We start from the raw sequence: 18,820 nt of genomic DNA, 5'->3' as shown, positions 1-18,820 counted from the left end.
TAAGAAAAACTCTCAGAAAGAAAATGTTCCCAAATAAAGGTATATTTTTGTAATAAGTGATCACCCCCCCAATCCCCCACCCCCTCTAAGATTAACCAAAACTATTGTAAACCCCGCCCCCCGTCGTCGCAAGACGAAAAGAGAAAAAAAGATTTTAAATAAAGAGAATATTCAAACCAGAAAAAACACAAATCTCAACACAATTTCTCCGCCAGCTCATCGAGCGGCACCAAAAACGAACCACCCTCTTCATCCCCCCTTGGAACGCACTCGGGAAACAGAACCTCCCCATAGAAATTCAATTCCCGAGCGTCGATTCGTTCGCCCAGCGACGAGAGCGCCCCCACAAAGGAGCCCAGCTCCACCGACTCGAAGATGCCACCGGTGACGCAGGTGAGGGCGGCCTGGATGTCCTCGCAGCTGGGATTTAGCAGGGAGCGATGGTTCAGGAACAGTTGGACCACCTCGGCGAAGGTTAGGGAGGGAGTGTTGAGGAGGGCGATTTCGGCGGTGAGGTTGTCTTCCTGGAATGAAAAATGAAAAGGGTATTACAGTCCAGACTCGATTCTATGAAGGTCTGGAAAAATTTCACTTCAGATGATCGAATCACGGAAAAAATATAATTTTCGTTGCCTTGCTTCTGATTGTCAAGCGCACCGCAACGAATCTTTGCCGACTGAAGCGCGCGCAACCATTCGTGAGCGAACACGACTTGCTAGCTGCCAGCGACTTGCGACAATCGCTTAAGAGCAATGCTCTACCACAACCGGAAATAGATTTTATTTGTATTTTTTTATTTGGCTCAAACTTTGTGGGGGCCTTCCCTATGACCAAATAAGCTATTTTGCGTCATTGGTTCACCCATACAAGTCTCCATACAATTTTGGCTGCTGCCCATACAAAAATGGTATGTAAATATTCAAATATCTGTAGCTTTTGAGTGAATTTTCTGATCAATTTGGTGTCTTCGGCAAAGTTATAGGTATTGTTGAGGACTATTGAGAAAAAATAGGTACCGTAAAACGGGGTGACTTTGATAGGTTTGCGATATTTCCGCAAAATGAAGAGTACAATTGAAATACGTAAGGAATGGTTTAGAAACATACTGACCGTGATAGAGAAGTGTTCATATGATAAGAAGAACTTTTCATCGAATTTTGAAAATTTCATAAAGTTAGTTAACTATAGTTAAGAAAATGTTGATGAAAGTCATTATTGTAAACTTCTCAAAGTGTCATGATTTTTCAATGAACATGATTTTGAATTGAAGAACGGAATGCATTTTCGGAATCCTTGGACAATTTTGCACTAGGAGAAGGTTAAATAAGTTTGTAAATAATAAATAATTTGTGTTTTTGAAACACAATTAAAAAAATCTCCAAATTTATAAGCAATTTAAGTTGAACAAATTTCATGTAAAATGTGAAAACTGGTGATTCGTGCTTCGAATTCTGTATAAAATGCAATATAAATCGAATATTTTGTAAACAAAACTAGTTATAACAAATTTCAGGCAAAATTCCGACTTTTTAACAATTTTATTTGTATTTTGTTAAAAGCTTATAAACTTAGTAAACTAAATATAAACATTGTTTTTTCCATAAAAACTATATCAACTACTTTAGTGATGGTACATTTAACTTACAAATAAAGTTTGTACATCTTAAATATGATTTTAACAAGAAAAAACTATGACTGTCAAAGTCACCCCGGAATTAAATCTAAGATTTTTTAACGTATTTATTTTTTTAAACACTATTGAAAAAACTTTTTTTCTCAAAATAGTGCATGGACTTTGTGTGGCCTACCCCAGTACATGTTTTAAAAATAATAATCTTGAGAAAAACCTGACCTGTTGGAAAATATTCTAAAAACAATTTGAAATCCTATCAAAGTCACCCCGGTTTACGGTACACGGAAAAAAATTGCAGTTTTTTTATCAAATTTTTTTCTCTGAAATTCAATTTCCCAAAATACATATTTTTTGATTTTTGAGATTTTTTAATATGTTTTAGGGGATAAAAATCCGCAACTTTTTAGCCATAGAGAAACATGGTCAAAAAATCTGTCGCCGAGTTATGAATTTTTGAAAAAATAGTGATTTTTGTAAAAAAAATCGAAATTTCATGCAAAAACAAATTTGACGATATCTTTCAATGCAGAATTGAATTTGCAGTTGAAAACCACTTTACAGATTTTTTGATGAAGGGCTCCGTTTTCAATATATAGCCACCGAAAGTTTGATTTTAGCGAAATTTTTGCAGTTTTTCGATTTTTAAAAATAGTGACCATGAGTGACCATTTCTAAATTTTATTTTTTTTGAAAAGTTCACAAAATTTGCTATAAAATTGTCTAAGAAACATTGAAGATTGGACCTTGGGTTGCTGAGATAGAACCGCTTTAAGAAAAAGAAACACGAAAATTGAAGTTTTCTAAATCTCACCAAAACAACCCACCATTTTCTAATGTCGACATCTCAGCAACTAATGGTCCGATTTTCAATGTTAAAACATGAAACATGCGTGAAATTTTCTGATCTTTTCGAGATAAATATTTTGAAATTTTTTAAATCAAGACTAACATTTTCAAAGGGCCAAACATTGAATATAGCGCCCGTTTTAAATGCTAGTCATTTTAATCACTCTAAGCCGTTCGACCAATGGAGCACCCGCAGTCGAGCAGTTTTTGACAGTTCGCTCCATAAGAAATACATTGTAGAAAAAAGCTAAAACTGCTCGAATGGAAGTGCTCCATTCTCATCACTTTTGCCGTTATTGGCTATTAAATCATTATCAGAGTTGGAAAGTTGCTTGATCACTGTTATTTGAGCTATTTATTAGTTTAGAACAGTCCAAAACAATTTATGAAAGCTGTAATTTATGATCAAAGTGCTGATAGACCGATAAAGCTTATAGTTCCCCTACTCTAAAAACGTTCAACTTGCAAAATCACATTTAAATTTATTTGTTGGACTCTTACCTCAAATTGCGTCATATGGAAGCCGATGCTTCTCATGTAGTTTGGAATATCCCGTATGTCCATAGCGTCGCGGATCTAAAAAGAAAACAATATGATTAAATTACAAGTCAAATTTGCAAACTCATCCGCGGTTATGTTCAATTACAGCTTTTAAATTACGATGTCATACCATATATGACCAAATTGCTTAAATTAAAGAAAATTTTCTAAAACAGCATGGGAACCATCTGAAGCATTTATATTTTAAATTACTGCTACAGCCATCCCTCATATTCGGAACAGTTTACAGATCGGCCAATGTTCCAAAAATCATAAAAAAAACGATAATTGAACTTAATGATTCGCTTTTACCTTCATTTGAAAGCTTTTCTTGCGATCTTTCGAATGCTTTATCGAACATCTGCAAATTTTAACTTTTATATGAAGTTTTTGAAGAATTACTTTGACCCTTGAAATCCACAAATTCGGAACACTTTTTTCTTACGAATGTAAACAAACTTTGGATCTCTCCAGGAGTACATTTTTATTACCAAATAATGACTTCACACACTGAAACCAATGAAACTCAAGCTTAGTGATGTTTTATACATGGTTTGATAACTTTTTTTGTGAAAATATTAGTTAAATTCAGGTGTTCCACAATTGTGGGAGGCACAATAACATCCCACAATTATGGAACAGGCAATTTGGAGGCAGTGTTTTGCAGCTCAAACAGTCTCGAAATTCAGTTTTTATTAAAAAAAAAAGAACTCCTTTTGCTAGTGAAATAGCAAGAGAATGTCCAAATGAAGGTCCTAAAAATAGAAGGGTCGCCAGAAAAGATTCATTTGGCATGCTATTGACAAATTATCACAAAAGTGTTCCGAATTTGTGGGTGTTCCGAATATGAGGGATGACTGTATTTTTTCACAGCTTCCTGGAATCATCTTGATTATATTTATTATATTTATCATATTTATTATATTTATTTTATATACTATATTTATTATATTTATTATTAATCATTATTACAAAACTATATGCTTATTAGATAATACACTAAAGACTAACATTTACACTTACAAACATCCAAATCATGTAATACATTACGCATTCAACCATTTTCATTGGCCCGATGAAATTCCTCTAACCCCCATTCCAAACCTCCCAAAAATATTCCGTTCACTTTTAAAAGTCGCATGGGTTCCCTGCACTTTTGCCACTAGTGAACAACAAAAACATCCCCTCCCAAATCCCCACGGGACTGTATGGGCGTAGCCTTGGAGCACAGTGTGGAAATTTACGTTCTCAGATATTCTTGGTTGTACCGGGCAGCAATCAAATTGTCTAAGAATATTGAATTGACCATTGTGGAACCCCCTACAGCGTGGTGCAGACCCGTTATGCTATGCTATGCTATGCTATGCTTACAGCTTTTAAATTACGATGTCAACTGTAATCAAAAGTTTAAGGTAGTAGATGGTGTTCTTCACCTTTGGGGAAATGACTGTCAATTATGGTTCTGAATTTAGGGTCCAGAAATAGTAAACTGAAATGAAAAAAACAATCACTATACACAGAAAAAAAAATGATGCTAATATTCATCAGGAAATGGTGACAGATTTTGTGTAAAAAAAAATGATTAGTTTTACCCCAGAAAATGATGAATTTTCATCAGTTTTTGATGAATATTTATCAGGTTACCATTTTACACATTTTTATGTAATATTTCTAAAAAAAGAGGTAATATTCATCCTATCAAATTTTCAACATTCCAAAATTCAACTTTTTTTTCTGTGTACGTAAAATGCTTCTACAAACAACACAAAGAAAACCATTTTTTTATTGAAACATTCTGAATCAAGATTTGAATGTTTTTCTTTAACAAACATGGCCGCCAAATGACCGATTGGGGGATGATGCCTTAATACGAAACCAGCAAAAAGAATTCTCTTCCAAGTTTATCAAATATTTTTTTTTAAATAGTATAAATCGATGAAATGAGTGGATTAGGATCGGATCCTTAACCCAGCGATAATTTTCCTTAGCTCGAACCACCCTGACAAACCTCCCCTTGATCATCCGCGCACTAAAACAATAGCAGATCATCCCCCGATGATCATTCATCCTTTCAAAATCGCAACGTGACTTCCTTCGTCGTAACCGTTCAAAATGCCGCGAAACAACCTTTCCCGCCGCTACAATCCGGAACTGGTGGAGCGGAACGATCGCTGGGACAGTAAGTAACAACGCGGGTTGCCACACGGTGGGTGGATGTTCCGGGACTAATCATGACCAACTTGTTTATTCTCAGGAAAGTTCTGCAGCCTGTTCTGGTCGCCGTTCGAGATCGACACGCCTCAGTTCCGGACGGAAAAAGGACGCGCCGAGGAACTGCCGTCCAGTGAGGACGAAGAGGAACCGGTGTCCGGTGAAAGGTAAGGTTGGCTGTGTGGTTCTCGATTTAATTGAAACTCATTTGCGAAGAAACGTCCTTTAGCAGCAGCAGCAGCACTCCGGAAAAGGACACGGAGCAGCTCTCGTCCAAACTGGAATCTCTGAACGTAGCCGACACAGAGTCCTCCGAGCTGGATCCGATGACCCTGGTTTCCATCGCGATCAGCGAATCTTCTTCTTCCGAAGTCGACTACCACGTTACCGGTGACAGCCACATAACCGGCGATAGCCACATTACCGGTGACATTCACATTACCGGTGACAGCTACGTTACAGGGGACACCCACATTACCGGTGACTCCGGTTACGATTCCAGCATTCCAGCCCAGCTGCCGTTCCCATGCCCAGAGTGTCCCAAGCGGTTCCGGCTGTTGCAGTATCTGCGCGCGCACTCGATTGTCCACACGGACGAGCGTCCGTATGGGTGCGAATGTGGCCAGCGGTTCCGGCACCGGAACGCGCTGTACAACCATCGCAAGCGCCACGGACACCACGACTGGCAGGCCACTGGCGTGGCGTGCTTTGTGTGTGGCCAGTGTAGGAATCTAACCCTGGTCAACACTGGCTGACAGATCAACTATGTTTGACGTCTAGAGATGAGAAGAGTTAGTTAGTGACAATCAGAGTGTACCGCGGTCGGACACGCGAGTGGTGGCGGCAATAAAAGTTATTAGCCGCCAGTGATGTGTTTTATTAATAATCCGCGTCTTCCTCTGGGCCCAACGTCTACATTGGCGACGAGGAGAAAATATCCAGTGAAAGTGGAAGTGTCTCAGGAAATCTAAGGTAGTGTACGGTAATTTTTGTGAAGAGGTGGAGGAGGAATTATAAGAACAACAATCTGTAAGTATGTAAGCGGGTGCGTGAGATTGTGAAAGCAGTAAGAGTGTATGCGTGTACACGTAAGCGGTGGCAGTTGAATGGAAAATATACACATTGTGCATTTGTTTACATAGTTACACGGCTAAAGAGGGTCAGTTAGGTTTGACTTGATTTTCAGTTTTGTACTCAGTTTTGGGTCCTCTTAAAAGTCTTCGTTTTGGATAACAAACGGCCGTAATTTAAGTTTTAAATAGCATCTTTTTTTTGTGTTATAAAGGTCAGAGGAACCGGGACACGTAGTGTGGAGTAAGCGTAGTTTCCTCTCACTCAGTCGGCTTGAGTTCGATCCCAGAAGGCCCCGGTGGCATTTTTCGAGACGTGATTTGTCTGATCACACCTTCCGTCGGATGGGGATGTAAATGTCGGCCCCAGTCTAACCAAGAGGTTAGGTTGTTAGCTCAGGCCAGGGGTAGGAGTCGTTTCCCTGGGTCCTGTTTTGGTTGAGTCGCAAGTAGGCAGTTGGACTCCAAAGGTCATCAGTTCGAATGGAATGGAAGCTAAGGTGTAAAAATAGGGTTTGCAATTGCCTCAACGATCAAGCTTTCGGTAACCTAGTTTCGAGTAGGAATCTCGCAATCGAGAATGCCAGTCGGTCAGAAAAAAAGTTGTCTTGATCTTATTTCATTCAAATAGGGTCACTAGAGACAAGACGACAGGTTAATCTGGTATTTTGATTCATTCCTTCACTCGCAAAATGGAAAACAGTTCGTAGTCGGTTGAAGTGATTGGAATCTTGTGGGCATAATTCAAAGAGCGTTTCTATTGGTGCATTCGTTTGGAAGCTGGTTAGGCATGGTTGCCGCATTTCAGTTCAGCGCTTAATTCAGTTCAATCTGAAACTGACTCGGTTCTAAGGTTAGAAATTTGACAGCCCTTGTGAACTGTTTTTGCACGCGTGTACTTAGGTAATTGTAATTTGTGCGTTTATTTATAACGATAACCTGTTAGTTAACAACTTTTTTTTATCAGGTCAAGGAAGTAACTGTAGGAACAATATAATTGATAGAAATAATCCATACAAACTGAGTACTGTAACTATTCGTTAAACTAAAATTAAGTAGAAGCGATTGGTAAACCGTTCCAGCAGGTAGCTCCGTGAACCAGGACACTTTTTCCGCTTGAAATGGTGTGTCTAGGGATGATGAAGCAGCGGGTTCGCTGCTGCTGACTGCGTTGCAGGTGTTGATGGATGTAGTCTGATAGGTTGTCGTAGTCGGCTTGTCTAATAAAACTGCAGATCCTTAGGCGGTATTTCGATGGCAAGTCAATTCCAAGGATAGAGTTGCGGACAGCTGCTGTGGATCTTGTTCTAAAAGTTATGGATGGCTTAGTGTCGAAGGTGGATGGATTAGGATTAGGATTAGGATGGCTTAGTGCCGAAGGTTGGCTAAAAAGTTATGGATGGCTTAGTGCCGAAGGTGGCTTAGTGCCGGAGGTTGGCTTAGTGCCGAGGGTTGGCTTAGTGCCGGAGGTTGGCTTAGTGCCGGGGGATGGCTTAGTGCCGGAGGTTGGCTTAGTGCCGAGGATTGGCTTAGTGCCGGGGGATGGCTTAGTGCCGAAGGTTGGCTTAGTGCCGGGGGATGGCTTAGTGCCGGAGGTTGGCTTAGTGCCGAGGGTTGGCTTAGTGCCGGAGGTTGGCTTAGTGCCGGGGGATGGCTTAGTGCCGGGGGATGGCTTAGTGCCGGAGGTTGGCTTAGTGCCGAGGGTTGGCTTAGTGCCGAGGATTGGCTTAGTGCCGGGGGATGGCTTAGTGCCGGGGGATGGCTTAGTGCCGAAGGTTGGCTTAGTGCCGGGGAATGGCTTAGTGCCGGAGGTTGGCTTAGTGCCGAGGGTTGGCTTAGTGCCGGAGGTTGGCTTAGTGCCGGGGTTTGGCTTAGTGCCGGGGGATGGCTTAGTGCCAGAGGTTGGCTTAGTGCCGAAGGTGGGCTTAGTGCCGGGGGTTGGCTTAGTGCCGGGGGATGGCTTAGTGCCGTTGAGAGGCTGGTGGATGTTCACTTATGCCTGGTGGAGAGATGGCTCGTGAATATCTGCTGTAAGGCCTGGGGGAGAAGAGGCTTGTGATTGTCCACTCATGCCTGGTGGAGAGATGGCTTGTGGATGATTACATGGAAGCCTGGTGAAGAGGAGGCTGGTGGATGTTCACTCATGCCTGGTGGAGAGATGGCTCGTGAATATCTGCTGTAAGGCCTGGGGGAAGAAGAGGCTTGTGATTGTTCACACATGCCTGGGGGAGAGATGGCTTGCGGATAATTAAACGGAAGCATGATGAAGAGGTGGCTTCTGAATTTTCGCTCTGCCTAGCGGATGGCTTGTTAATATTTAGACCTGGGGTAGGGGCTGCAGGCTTGTGTATGATCATCGAAAGGTGAAGTTAGAAAGATTTGTATTCGTCAACATTGTAACATTGTCGTAAGTTACAGTTACTGTTAAAGTTAGGAATTCAAGGTACAAACTACGAGGATATTTTTAAGGAAGTTCAGTAGTGCCATTAGGGATCATTTTTGCACAAGTTAACAGTTGAAATGATTGAAAAGTAACAGGAAAGTTTAGGGTATTTGGTAATTCGTTTGGGTGCAGGCGTGTTCGAATGGTTACGCTGTTCGCGTTGTAAGCGGATGATCAGGGGTTCGTTTCCCATCTTCTATTGACTTCCATTCGGATGGGGAGTAAAACGCTGGTCTTCGCCCTTAGTTGTTGTTAGGCCGTAGAGTAATTCCAGGCGTAGAAGTCGTCTCCCTGATATACGAACAAACAACACACCAAACCAAACCTGCTCCGGTAGAGTCGCTGGTCGGCGGCTGGACTTGCAATCCAAAGATCGTCAGATCGAATCCGTGGATGGAAGGAGTAAAAAGAGGTTTGGATGCTCTTCCCATTTAAGCTGTCAGACTCCTAGGCGCGAGCAGAATCTTACAATAGGGGCCATAAAAGATCTGGGAACGTTAAAGTGGAAGGTTTGTTTAGTTGGTTGTTCTAATTCGTTAAGGTTATGTACTCATCAAACGTATACAAGAGGCAAGATATTGTGTTCTAATAATGTAGAAGTTGTAAAGCCAAACTTTAACCTGCTCTTAAATACTAAAACACAATCAGTGATTAAACCTACAAAATACTTTTTTTATTACTGAGTTTCATTAGCAACAGGTCACAGGAGGAGGAGGTTTTGCCAGCACACGTAGTTCGTTCGGAGAGGTCTTACTGCGTTAGGCCGAATTCCGCGTGAACAACACACTGAGGAGAAGGATGAACCACGAGCTAGTGCAGCTCAACGGCAAACCGGGTTTTCAGAGAGTCACCTGGGTTTACCGGATCCTTTGGGTCGTGACCTGGACGGATTTTGTGCGGCCCGGAGCCGAGTTGGCTGGCGGCTCACCTGGAGACTGCTGATGAACTAAGGGATGTCCTTAAGATTTGAAGGAGGATGGTTGTAAGATAGGGTTCTGTTTGGGGGTGCGAAGTTGTCTTCGTATTCCAGAATTGTCAGGTTGACGGACCCAATTCCGTTATAATTTGATTGTACAAATAGTTAGGTGTTGTGGTAAGTAGTTTTCGAGACGCTGCTTTATGGAGTTGATTAAATGCTGGGGAATGTGTGAAGGAGTATTGATGCAGGGGGCTCTGATTGATAGGCACCGTGAAATTGTTAATAATCGGTAACTCCATAAGACAATGAATGAGAAATAATTTATATTCAATTCATGATTATTAGTTGCATTTATCATAATACATTTTGCCTAACTAATTACAAAATGCAGAGTTTTGGAGATACTTACAGCTACAAAATAATTCAGATACAATCATTAGACGAAATAAGTTCAGTAATTTCAATAAATTAAGCGAGAGCAGATAAAACTGTTTAAAACAACTGCTACTTTTGCTAGGGGAGAAGAAAAAGGATAGGAAAGCTTAAGTTTATATCACAGAAAATTTGTCAGTTAGTTAATTAAAGCTAAGACTTTAACTGCAGGGCATAGATACTTTCCCATCAGCTCTTGCAGCGCAAAGAACTGCTCCAGCTTGTTTCCGCAAACAACTTATTTGAGCGACTGTTATTGTTTTAAGATATAGAATTGTGAAACGATAGTTGAGGATTATCTTTATTCATTCAAATCTACCGGACTCAAAACAAAGGGAACAAAAAAAAAAAAAAACAAGTCATTTTTTTTAGAAAGAGGTTGAAACAAGTGTCTTATAAAATCTAATATTATTTGCATTGGAATCTTAAAAAAAAATACTATCTGAAAAATGCTGCGTACAAGATTTTAGACTCATTAATTTATTGAGTAAATTTGCTCAAATTATAGGAAAATAGGGAAACGCTTAGCATTCTTTTAACTTTAAATTAAATTGTTTTAAGTGAAGGAGGAGGTAGTACTGGATCGATTGGATAGCGGTTAACTGTAGTGAATTATGGATTTACAATTACAAGATTAATAAATGTGACGGAGCAACAATTAAATTGAACAGCTAAGAAAGGAGAGTGAAAGGCCAAAAATTCATTGAGTGTAATGGCTTAGTTCAAAGTTCAAAGGACGCGACAAGAGATTATACTGTAAACACAAATGCTCGTTTGACTCAGCAAAAGATATAAGATTATAATACTATTGTTATCAACAAATACTAGATTAAAAATAAATCCACTCGTGTGTTCAGATCAGGGCAATTATGAGGACAATCTAGTTTGCTAAACTGTTAAATTATCAATTGTGAAGTATCTATCATTTTCAAGGAAGAGAGGGATGTAGGAATCTAACCCTGGTCAACACTGGCTGACAGATCAACTATGTTTGACGTCTAGAGATGAGAAGAGTTAGTTAGTGACAATCAGAGTGTACCGCGGTCGGACACGCGAGTGGTGGCGGCAATAAAAGTTATTAGCCGCCAGTGATGTGTTTTATTAATAATCCGCGTCTTCCTCTGGGCCCAACGTCTACAGCCAGCAGTTCCGGAGCTCCGGATTTCTGTCCCGTCACACGGCGGCGGCTTGTGTCCGGTTCAAGGCGGCCAATCGGCGCAAGGAGGCGGAGGAGGAGATTTATGGGGTTTGAAGACGACCTGTTTTAATGTTCGCTTTTGTTTCTTATTTTGATACTTTTATTTCTTTTCAATGATTTTATGAAATACATTCTCTCTTGTCACAACCTTTTAACATTGGATAATGTAATTTTTCAAAAGGATATAACCTTGAATGTAAACAAACAGTTCATTCCACTCCCTGAAACAAACATTAAACTTGCTGCCAGATATCTAGCCAGATTCAGTGTGTCTATCGAGAAATTAAATGTGAGAGTGTGTGCAACATGGAGTTAAACTTTCTGTGAAGTTGCTGTGAAGATTACCATGGCACTTTGAAAAGTTTAACTCCATGTTGCACGCATACACTCTCACATTTAATTTCTCGATTCTAGCCATTCTAGCAGTTTTTGCTACTGTCATTTCTATCACTCGAATCGGGTGCTCCTTAGAGTTATCTACGTGCGCATGTATTGCGTGTACGTACACGGAAAAGATTGAGGTTAAATTTTGTACCGGCCAGCAAAACAAATGGCGTGCTAGTGTGCGTGAGCTCGGGCTTAGATAACTCTATTTTGACCATTTTGACATTGGTGAGAGTGCCGAAAAGCGAGGTTATATCTAGCAAAACATTGTAATTGGGTACTAAAACAATTTTTATGTCCAACGGTAAAAAACACGATTAAAAACCATTTCTGATCACTTTTTTCATTTTAATGCAAATAAAATAATTACGAGACAACATTTTTTCGATGCATCAACTATGATCCCCTTGGAACGAGCTGTCAAGTAGGAGTTTTTCTGTCAAGAAGGACCGCGAGGTTAATTTTTCAAAATTGATTTAATAATCAATTTTAACTTCTTTGTGGTCGTACAAAGAGCCATTGTACTCAGAAAAATAAGCTTTATTGCTGTAAATAATAATTTCAGCAATCTAAGCTTCATTTTAGGACCCAATTGGGCCAAAGCGGAAGTGTAAACAAAGAGTCTCTCCTGCTCGTTCTTAATATAAACATCAACTGACGTGAGCAGGATAGGCTCTTTGTTAACACTTCGGCTTCGGCCCTATTACAATGTTTTGCTAGATGTGTTCAAAAAACAATGTTGTTTTACGCCTACTTTAGTTGGAGGTTAGAAAGGAATTCACGGTGTTTACAATTGGTTTACAATGTAAACAGTAAAATGCATTGTAAACTTTTTATTTTGGTGCAGAAATTTTGTTAAATTAACACAGAGCGCTATATATGATGATCAATTTTCCTTGAAAATTATGGACGTTAATTTTGCTCAGAAAAATTGCCAATGCTGGCTAAGATCATATCGCGTACGTGTACTTTGTATCCAGGTTTTTAAGCGAAGATGGCGTTCGAATGGTGAACGTCCCAAATGTCAAAATCACGCAGTGGTACCAACATTACGAAAAAAGTGTGCCATGTATGACAGCCACATTTTATTTTCTAATGTTGGTGCTACTGCGCGATTTTGACATTTGGGACGTTCACCATTCGAACGCCATCTTCGCTTAAAAACCTGGATACACTTTGTAAGGACACTTGTAAGAAACACCAAAATACGCGACAGCCGAAGGGACATAAAGGGACTTCCATTTAGGGATCCTATTTAGGGTCTCTACTTTCATTGCCCAAGTCCTTGTGACTTGACAGTGATTAAAAAATCGGAAATGTTGCCAACAAAATTTCTCAAATATTTTTACGTGCTAAATCATAATTTCAACCGAAAATTACAGTCATCCCACATATTCGGAACACCCACAAATTCGGAACACTTTAAAGATAATTTGTCAATAGCATGCCAAAAGTAGCTTTTCTGTCGACCTAACTATTTTTAGAACCTTCATTTGGACATTATCTTGCTATTTCACTAGTAAAAGTAGTACTTTTTGAACAAAAACTTCATTCCAAGACTATTTTGTCCAGAGCAGCAAAACACTGCCTCCAAATGGCCTGTTTCATAATTGTGGGATGTTATTGTGCCTCCCACTATAGAGTTATCTAAGCCCGTTCTCACGAACACTAGCACGCCATTTGTTTTGCTGTCGGGTACAAAATTTAACCTCACTTTTTTTCGTGTACGTACACGCAATACATGCGCACGTAGATAACTCTATTGTGGAACACCTGAATTTAACTGATATTTTCACAAAAAAAAGTTATCAAACCATGTATAAAACATCACTAAGCTTGAGTATCATTGGTTTTAGTGTGAGAAGTCATTATTTGGTAATAAATATGTACTCCTGGAGTGATCCAAAGTTTGTTTACATTCGTAAGAAAAAAGTGTTCCGAATTTGTGGATTTCAAGGGTTAAAGTAATTCTTCAAAAACTTCATATAAAAGTTAAAATTTGCAAATGTTTGATACAGCATTCGAAAGATCGCAACAAAAGCTTTCAAATGAAGGTAAAAGCGAATCATTAAGATCAATTATCGATTTGCTATGATTTTTTTAACATTGGCCGATCTGGAAACCGTTCCGAATATGTGGGATGACTGTACCTTAATTTTTTGTAGGGTGCACCGTCCAAGGCATTTTAAGATAGTTTTTTTTTGCAATTTAAAAATAATTTTAGCATGAAAGAAACTCTGCTGAACATTCCTTTAGAAAAAAAAAAAAACTGAGAAAATTGCCTAAGGTGGTTTAAATTTTAACATTTCATCAGGGCCGTATCTAAGGGGGGTGTTATGGGTGTTCAACACCCCCCATGGAAAAAAATGGCTTACACCCCTAACGCCCCGACAAAAACAAGGCCCGAAGGGCCGCCATTATTTATGATTATCAAAATTTAATCACCCAAGAAAAAAACTTCACTCTCACTAGATACACCATCAAGTGAAAAACTCAACTCTCAGTAAATACGCCCTCATAAAAAGATTAAATGCTAAGAAAAAAACTCCACTTTCAAAAAACACGCCCTTCTAAAAATATTCAAAAATTACCATGTTCGTTGACGCCTAGAAAAAAACTACACTCTCGCTAAATACGCCCCTTTGATCGTTGACGTCTAGAGAAAAACTGAACTGTTACTAAATACGCCCTCATAAAAATATTTGAAAAAAAAGTTGATCGTTGACGCCCAGAGAAACCTCAACTCTCACTCGATACGCCCTCACATTAAAAAAAAATTAAAATAAACTTTGACCGTTGACGCCTAGAAAAAAATATCTCACTAAATACGCCCTTCTGAAAAGATTTAAAAAATCGTTGACGCCAAAAAATAAACTCAACACTCACTAAATACGCCCTCCGAAAAATAATTTAAACAAATTTGATCGTTGACGCCAACAGAAAACTCAACTCTCACTAAATACGCCCTCATAAAAATATTAAAAAAAAACTTCGATCGTTGACGCCTAGAGAAAAACTAAACTCTTACTAAATACGCCCTCATAATTTTTTTTGCAAAAAAACTGAATGTTGACGCCTTGAAAAAACCCAACTTTCAATAAATACGCCCTCAGGAAAATATTAAAAAAAAAACTTTGATCGCTGACCAATCGCTGACGCCTCGAAAAAACTCCACATTCACTAAATACGACCTCAAGAAAATATTAAAAAAAAACTTTGATCGTTGACGCCTTGAAAATAACTCAACTTGCACTAAATACGCCTTCATAAAATAATTAAAAAAAATACTTTGATCGTTGACGCCTTGAAAAAACAAAACTTTCACTTCACAACTTTCACGTTGACGCCTTTAAAATAACTCAACTTGCATTAAATACGCCTTCATAAAAATAATTTAAAAATAACTTTGATCGTTGACGCCTTGAAAAAAACAAACTTTCACTAAATACGCCCTCAAGAAAATATTAAAAAAAAAACTTTGTTCGTTGACGCCTTGAAAAAAACTAAACTTTCGCTTCATAAAAATAATTAAAAAACTTTGATCGTTGACGCCTTGACTCAAACTTAATTCTCACTAGATACGCCTTAATAAAATAAAAAAAAAAACTTCCATCGTTGACGCCAAGAGAAAAACTCAATTGTTAACATTTACTGAAGACTTTGGTCATTGACACCAAGAAAAAAACCTTACTCTCACTAAATGCGCCTCATAAAAATATAAAAAAAAGTTCAAGATGGTATGTCAGAGACATAACCGAAAGACATAGGACCAAACAATTTGAATGAGTTTTTGTATTGCTAGTGTAATCTGGAATAAGATTATTTTATTTTGTTTCGTAGATTTGTCGGCAAAATTGTCATAAATGTTCTCCCAAGGTGAACCTTCCATGAGGGCACCGGCCACTCCAGGTTGTGGCCACTACTGTCGGAATGTCAATTTTCATGTACAGTATCAAAAACCATGAATTTTGATACCCATATTGCAGCAACTCGTATGGTTCTGGAAATGTCCCCCCAGGCCCCGGGGGAACCTTCTTTGAGGGCAGCGGCCACTCCAGGTTATGGCCAACACGGTCGAAATGGCCATTATTATGTTCAGTACCAAAAACCATGAATTTTGATACCCATATTGCCACAACTCTTATGGTTCTGTAAAAGTTCCCCCGGGCCCCAAGGGAACCTGCTTTGAGATCACCGGCCACTCCAGGTTGTGGCTAACACTGTCGAAATGGCCATTTTCATGTTCAGTATCGAAAACCATGCATTTTGATACCCATATTGCCACAACTCTTATGGTTCTGTAAAAGTTCCCCCGGGCCCCGGGGGAACCTGCTTTGAGATCACCGGCCACTCCAGGTTGTGGCCAACACTGTCGAAATGGCCATTTTCATGTTCAGTATCAAAAACCATGAATTTTGACACCAATATTGCAACAACTCGTATGGTTCTGTAAAAGGCCCTCCGGGCCCCGGGGGAACCTTCTTTGATGGCACCGGCCACTCCAGGTTGTGGCCAACACTGTCGAAATGGCCATTATCATGTTCAGTATCAAAAACCATGAATTTTGATACCCATATTGCCACAACTCTTATGGTTCTGTAAAAGTTCCCCCGGGCCCCGGAGGAACCTGCTTTGAGATCACCGGCCACTCCAGGTTGTGGCCAACACTGTCGAAATGGCCATTTTCATGTTCAGTATCAAAAACCATGAATTTTGATACCCATATTGCCACAACTCTTATGGTTCTGTAAAAGTTCCCCCGGGCCCCGGGGGAACCTGCTTTGAGATCACCGGCCACTCCAGGTTGTGGCCAACACTGTCGAAATGGCCATTTTCATGTTCAGTATCAAAAACCATGCATTTTGATACCCATATTGCCACAACTCTTATGGTTCTGTAAAAGTTCCCCCGGGCCCCGGAGGAACCTGCTTTGAGATCACCGGCCACTCCAGGTTGTGGCCAACACTGTCGAAATGGCCATTTTCATGTTCAGTATCAAAAACCATGCATTTTGATACCCATATTGCCACAACTCTTATGGTTCTGTAAAAGTTCCCCCGGGCCCCGGGGGAACCTGCTTTGAGATCACCGGCCACTCCAGGTTGTGGCCAACACTGTCGAAATGGCCATTTTCATGTTCAGTATCAAAAACCATGCATTTTGATACCCATATTGCCACAACTCTTATGGTTCTGTAAAAGTTCCCCCGGGCCCCGGAGGAACCTGCTTTGAGATCACCGGCCACTCCAGGTTGTGGCCAACACTGTCGAAATGGCCATTTTCATGTTCAGTATCAAAAACCATGCATTTTGATACCCATATTGCCACAACTCTTATGGTTCTGTAAAAGTTCCCCCGGGCCCCGGGGGAACCTGCTTTGAGATCACCGGCCACTCCAGGTTGTGGCCAACACTGTCGAAATGGCCATTTTCATGTTCAGTATCAAAAACCATGAATTTTGACACCAATATTGCAACAACTCGTATGGTTCTGTAAAAGGCCCTCCGGGCCCCGGGGGAACCTTCTTTGATGGCACCGGCCACTCCAGGTTGTGGCCAACACTGTCGAAATGGCCATTTTCATGTTCAGTATCAAAAACCATGCATTTTGATACCCATATTGCCACAACTCTTATGGTTCTGTAAAAGTTCCCCCGGGCCCCGGGGGAACCTGCTTTGAGATCACCGGCCACTCCAGGTTGTGGCCAACACTGTCGAAATGGCCATTTTCATGTTCAGTATCAAAAACCATGCATTTTGATACCCATATTGCCACAACTCTTATGGTTCTGTAAAAGTTCCCCCGGGCCCCGGAGGAACCTGCTTTGAGATCACCGGCCACTCCAGGTTGTGGCCAACACTGTCGAAATGGCCATTTTCATGTTCAGTATCAAAAACCATGAATTTTGATACCCATATTGCCACAACTCTTATGGTTCTGTAAAAGTTCCCCCGGGCCCCGGGGGAACCTGCTTTGAGATCACCGGCCACTCCAGGTTGTGGCCAACACTGTCGAAATGGCCATTTTCATGTTCAGTATCAAAAACCATGAATTTTGATACCAATATTGCCAAAACTCGTATGGTTCTGTAAAAGACCCTCCGGGCTCCGGGGGAACCTGCTTCGAGGGCACCGGCCACTCCAGGTTGTGGCCACTACTGTCGGAATGTCAATTTTCATGTACAGTATCAAAAATCATGAATTTTGATACCCATATTGCAACAACTCGTATGGTTCTGGAAATGTCCCCCCAGGCCCCGGGGGAACCTTCTTTGAAGGCAGCGGCCACTCCAGGTTATGGCCAACACGGTCGAAATGGCCATTATTATGTTCAGTATCAAAAACCATGAATTTTGATACCCATATTGCCACAACTCTTATGGTTCTGTAAAAGTTCCCCCGGGCCCCGGGGGAACCTGCTTTGAGATCACCGGCCACTCCAGGTTGTGGCCAACACTGTCGAAATGGCCATTTTCATGTTCAGTATCAAAAACCATGCATTTTGACACCAATATTGCAACAACTCGTATGGTTCTGTAAAAGGCCCTCCGGGCCCCGGGGGAACCTTCTTTGATGGCACCGGCCACTCCAGGTTGTGGCCAACACTGTCGAAATGGCCATTTTCATGTTCAGTATCAAAAACCATGAATTTTGACACCAATATTGCCACAACTCGTATGGTTCTGTAAAAGGCCCTCCGGGCCCCGGGGGAACCTTCTTTGAGGGTACCGGCCACTCCAGGTTGTGGCCAACACTGTCGAAATGGCCATTTTTATGTTCAGTATCAAAAACCATGAATTTTGATACCCATATTGCCACAACTCTTATGGTTCTGTAAAAGTTCCCCCGGGCCCCGGAGGAACCTGCTTTGAGATCACCGGCCACTCCAGGTTGTGGCCAACACTGTCGAAATGGCCATTTTCATGTTCAGTATCAAAAACCATGCATTTTGATACCCATATTGCCACAACTCTTATGGTTCTGTAAAAGTTCCCCCGGGCCCCAGGGGAACCTGCTTTGAGATCACCGGCCACTCCAGGTTGTGGCCAACACTGTCGAAATGGCCATTTTCATGTTCAGTATCAAAAACCATGAATTTTGACACCAATATTGCCAAAACTCGCATGGTTCTGTAAAAGACCCTC

General features: G+C 40.6%; 1 protein-coding gene across 1 annotated transcript in view; it reads right to left on the bottom strand.

Moving 5' to 3' along the window:
* Positions 1 to 152: 152 nt before the first annotated feature.
* The window catches only part of LOC120421107 (cilia- and flagella-associated protein 251-like), a 32,743-nt gene continuing 14,075 nt past the window's right edge, over positions 153 to 18,820 (bottom strand). The window contains exons 10-11 of the mRNA XM_039584261.2: positions 2,981 to 3,055; positions 153 to 524 (exon numbers count right to left, since the gene is read on the bottom strand). Of these exons, the coding sequence (XP_039440195.1) occupies positions 195 to 524; positions 2,981 to 3,055 (405 nt within the window). The 3' untranslated portion in view covers positions 153 to 194. The remainder of the gene's footprint in view (positions 525 to 2,980; positions 3,056 to 18,820) is intronic.

Source organism: Culex pipiens, chromosome 2 (assembly GCF_016801865.2).
Source record: "Culex pipiens pallens isolate TS chromosome 2, TS_CPP_V2, whole genome shotgun sequence".
Taxonomy (NCBI): domain Eukaryota; kingdom Metazoa; phylum Arthropoda; class Insecta; order Diptera; family Culicidae; genus Culex; species Culex pipiens.
Note: the sequence above shows the minus strand (reverse complement) of the source record. Positions and strands in the feature narration are given on the sequence as shown.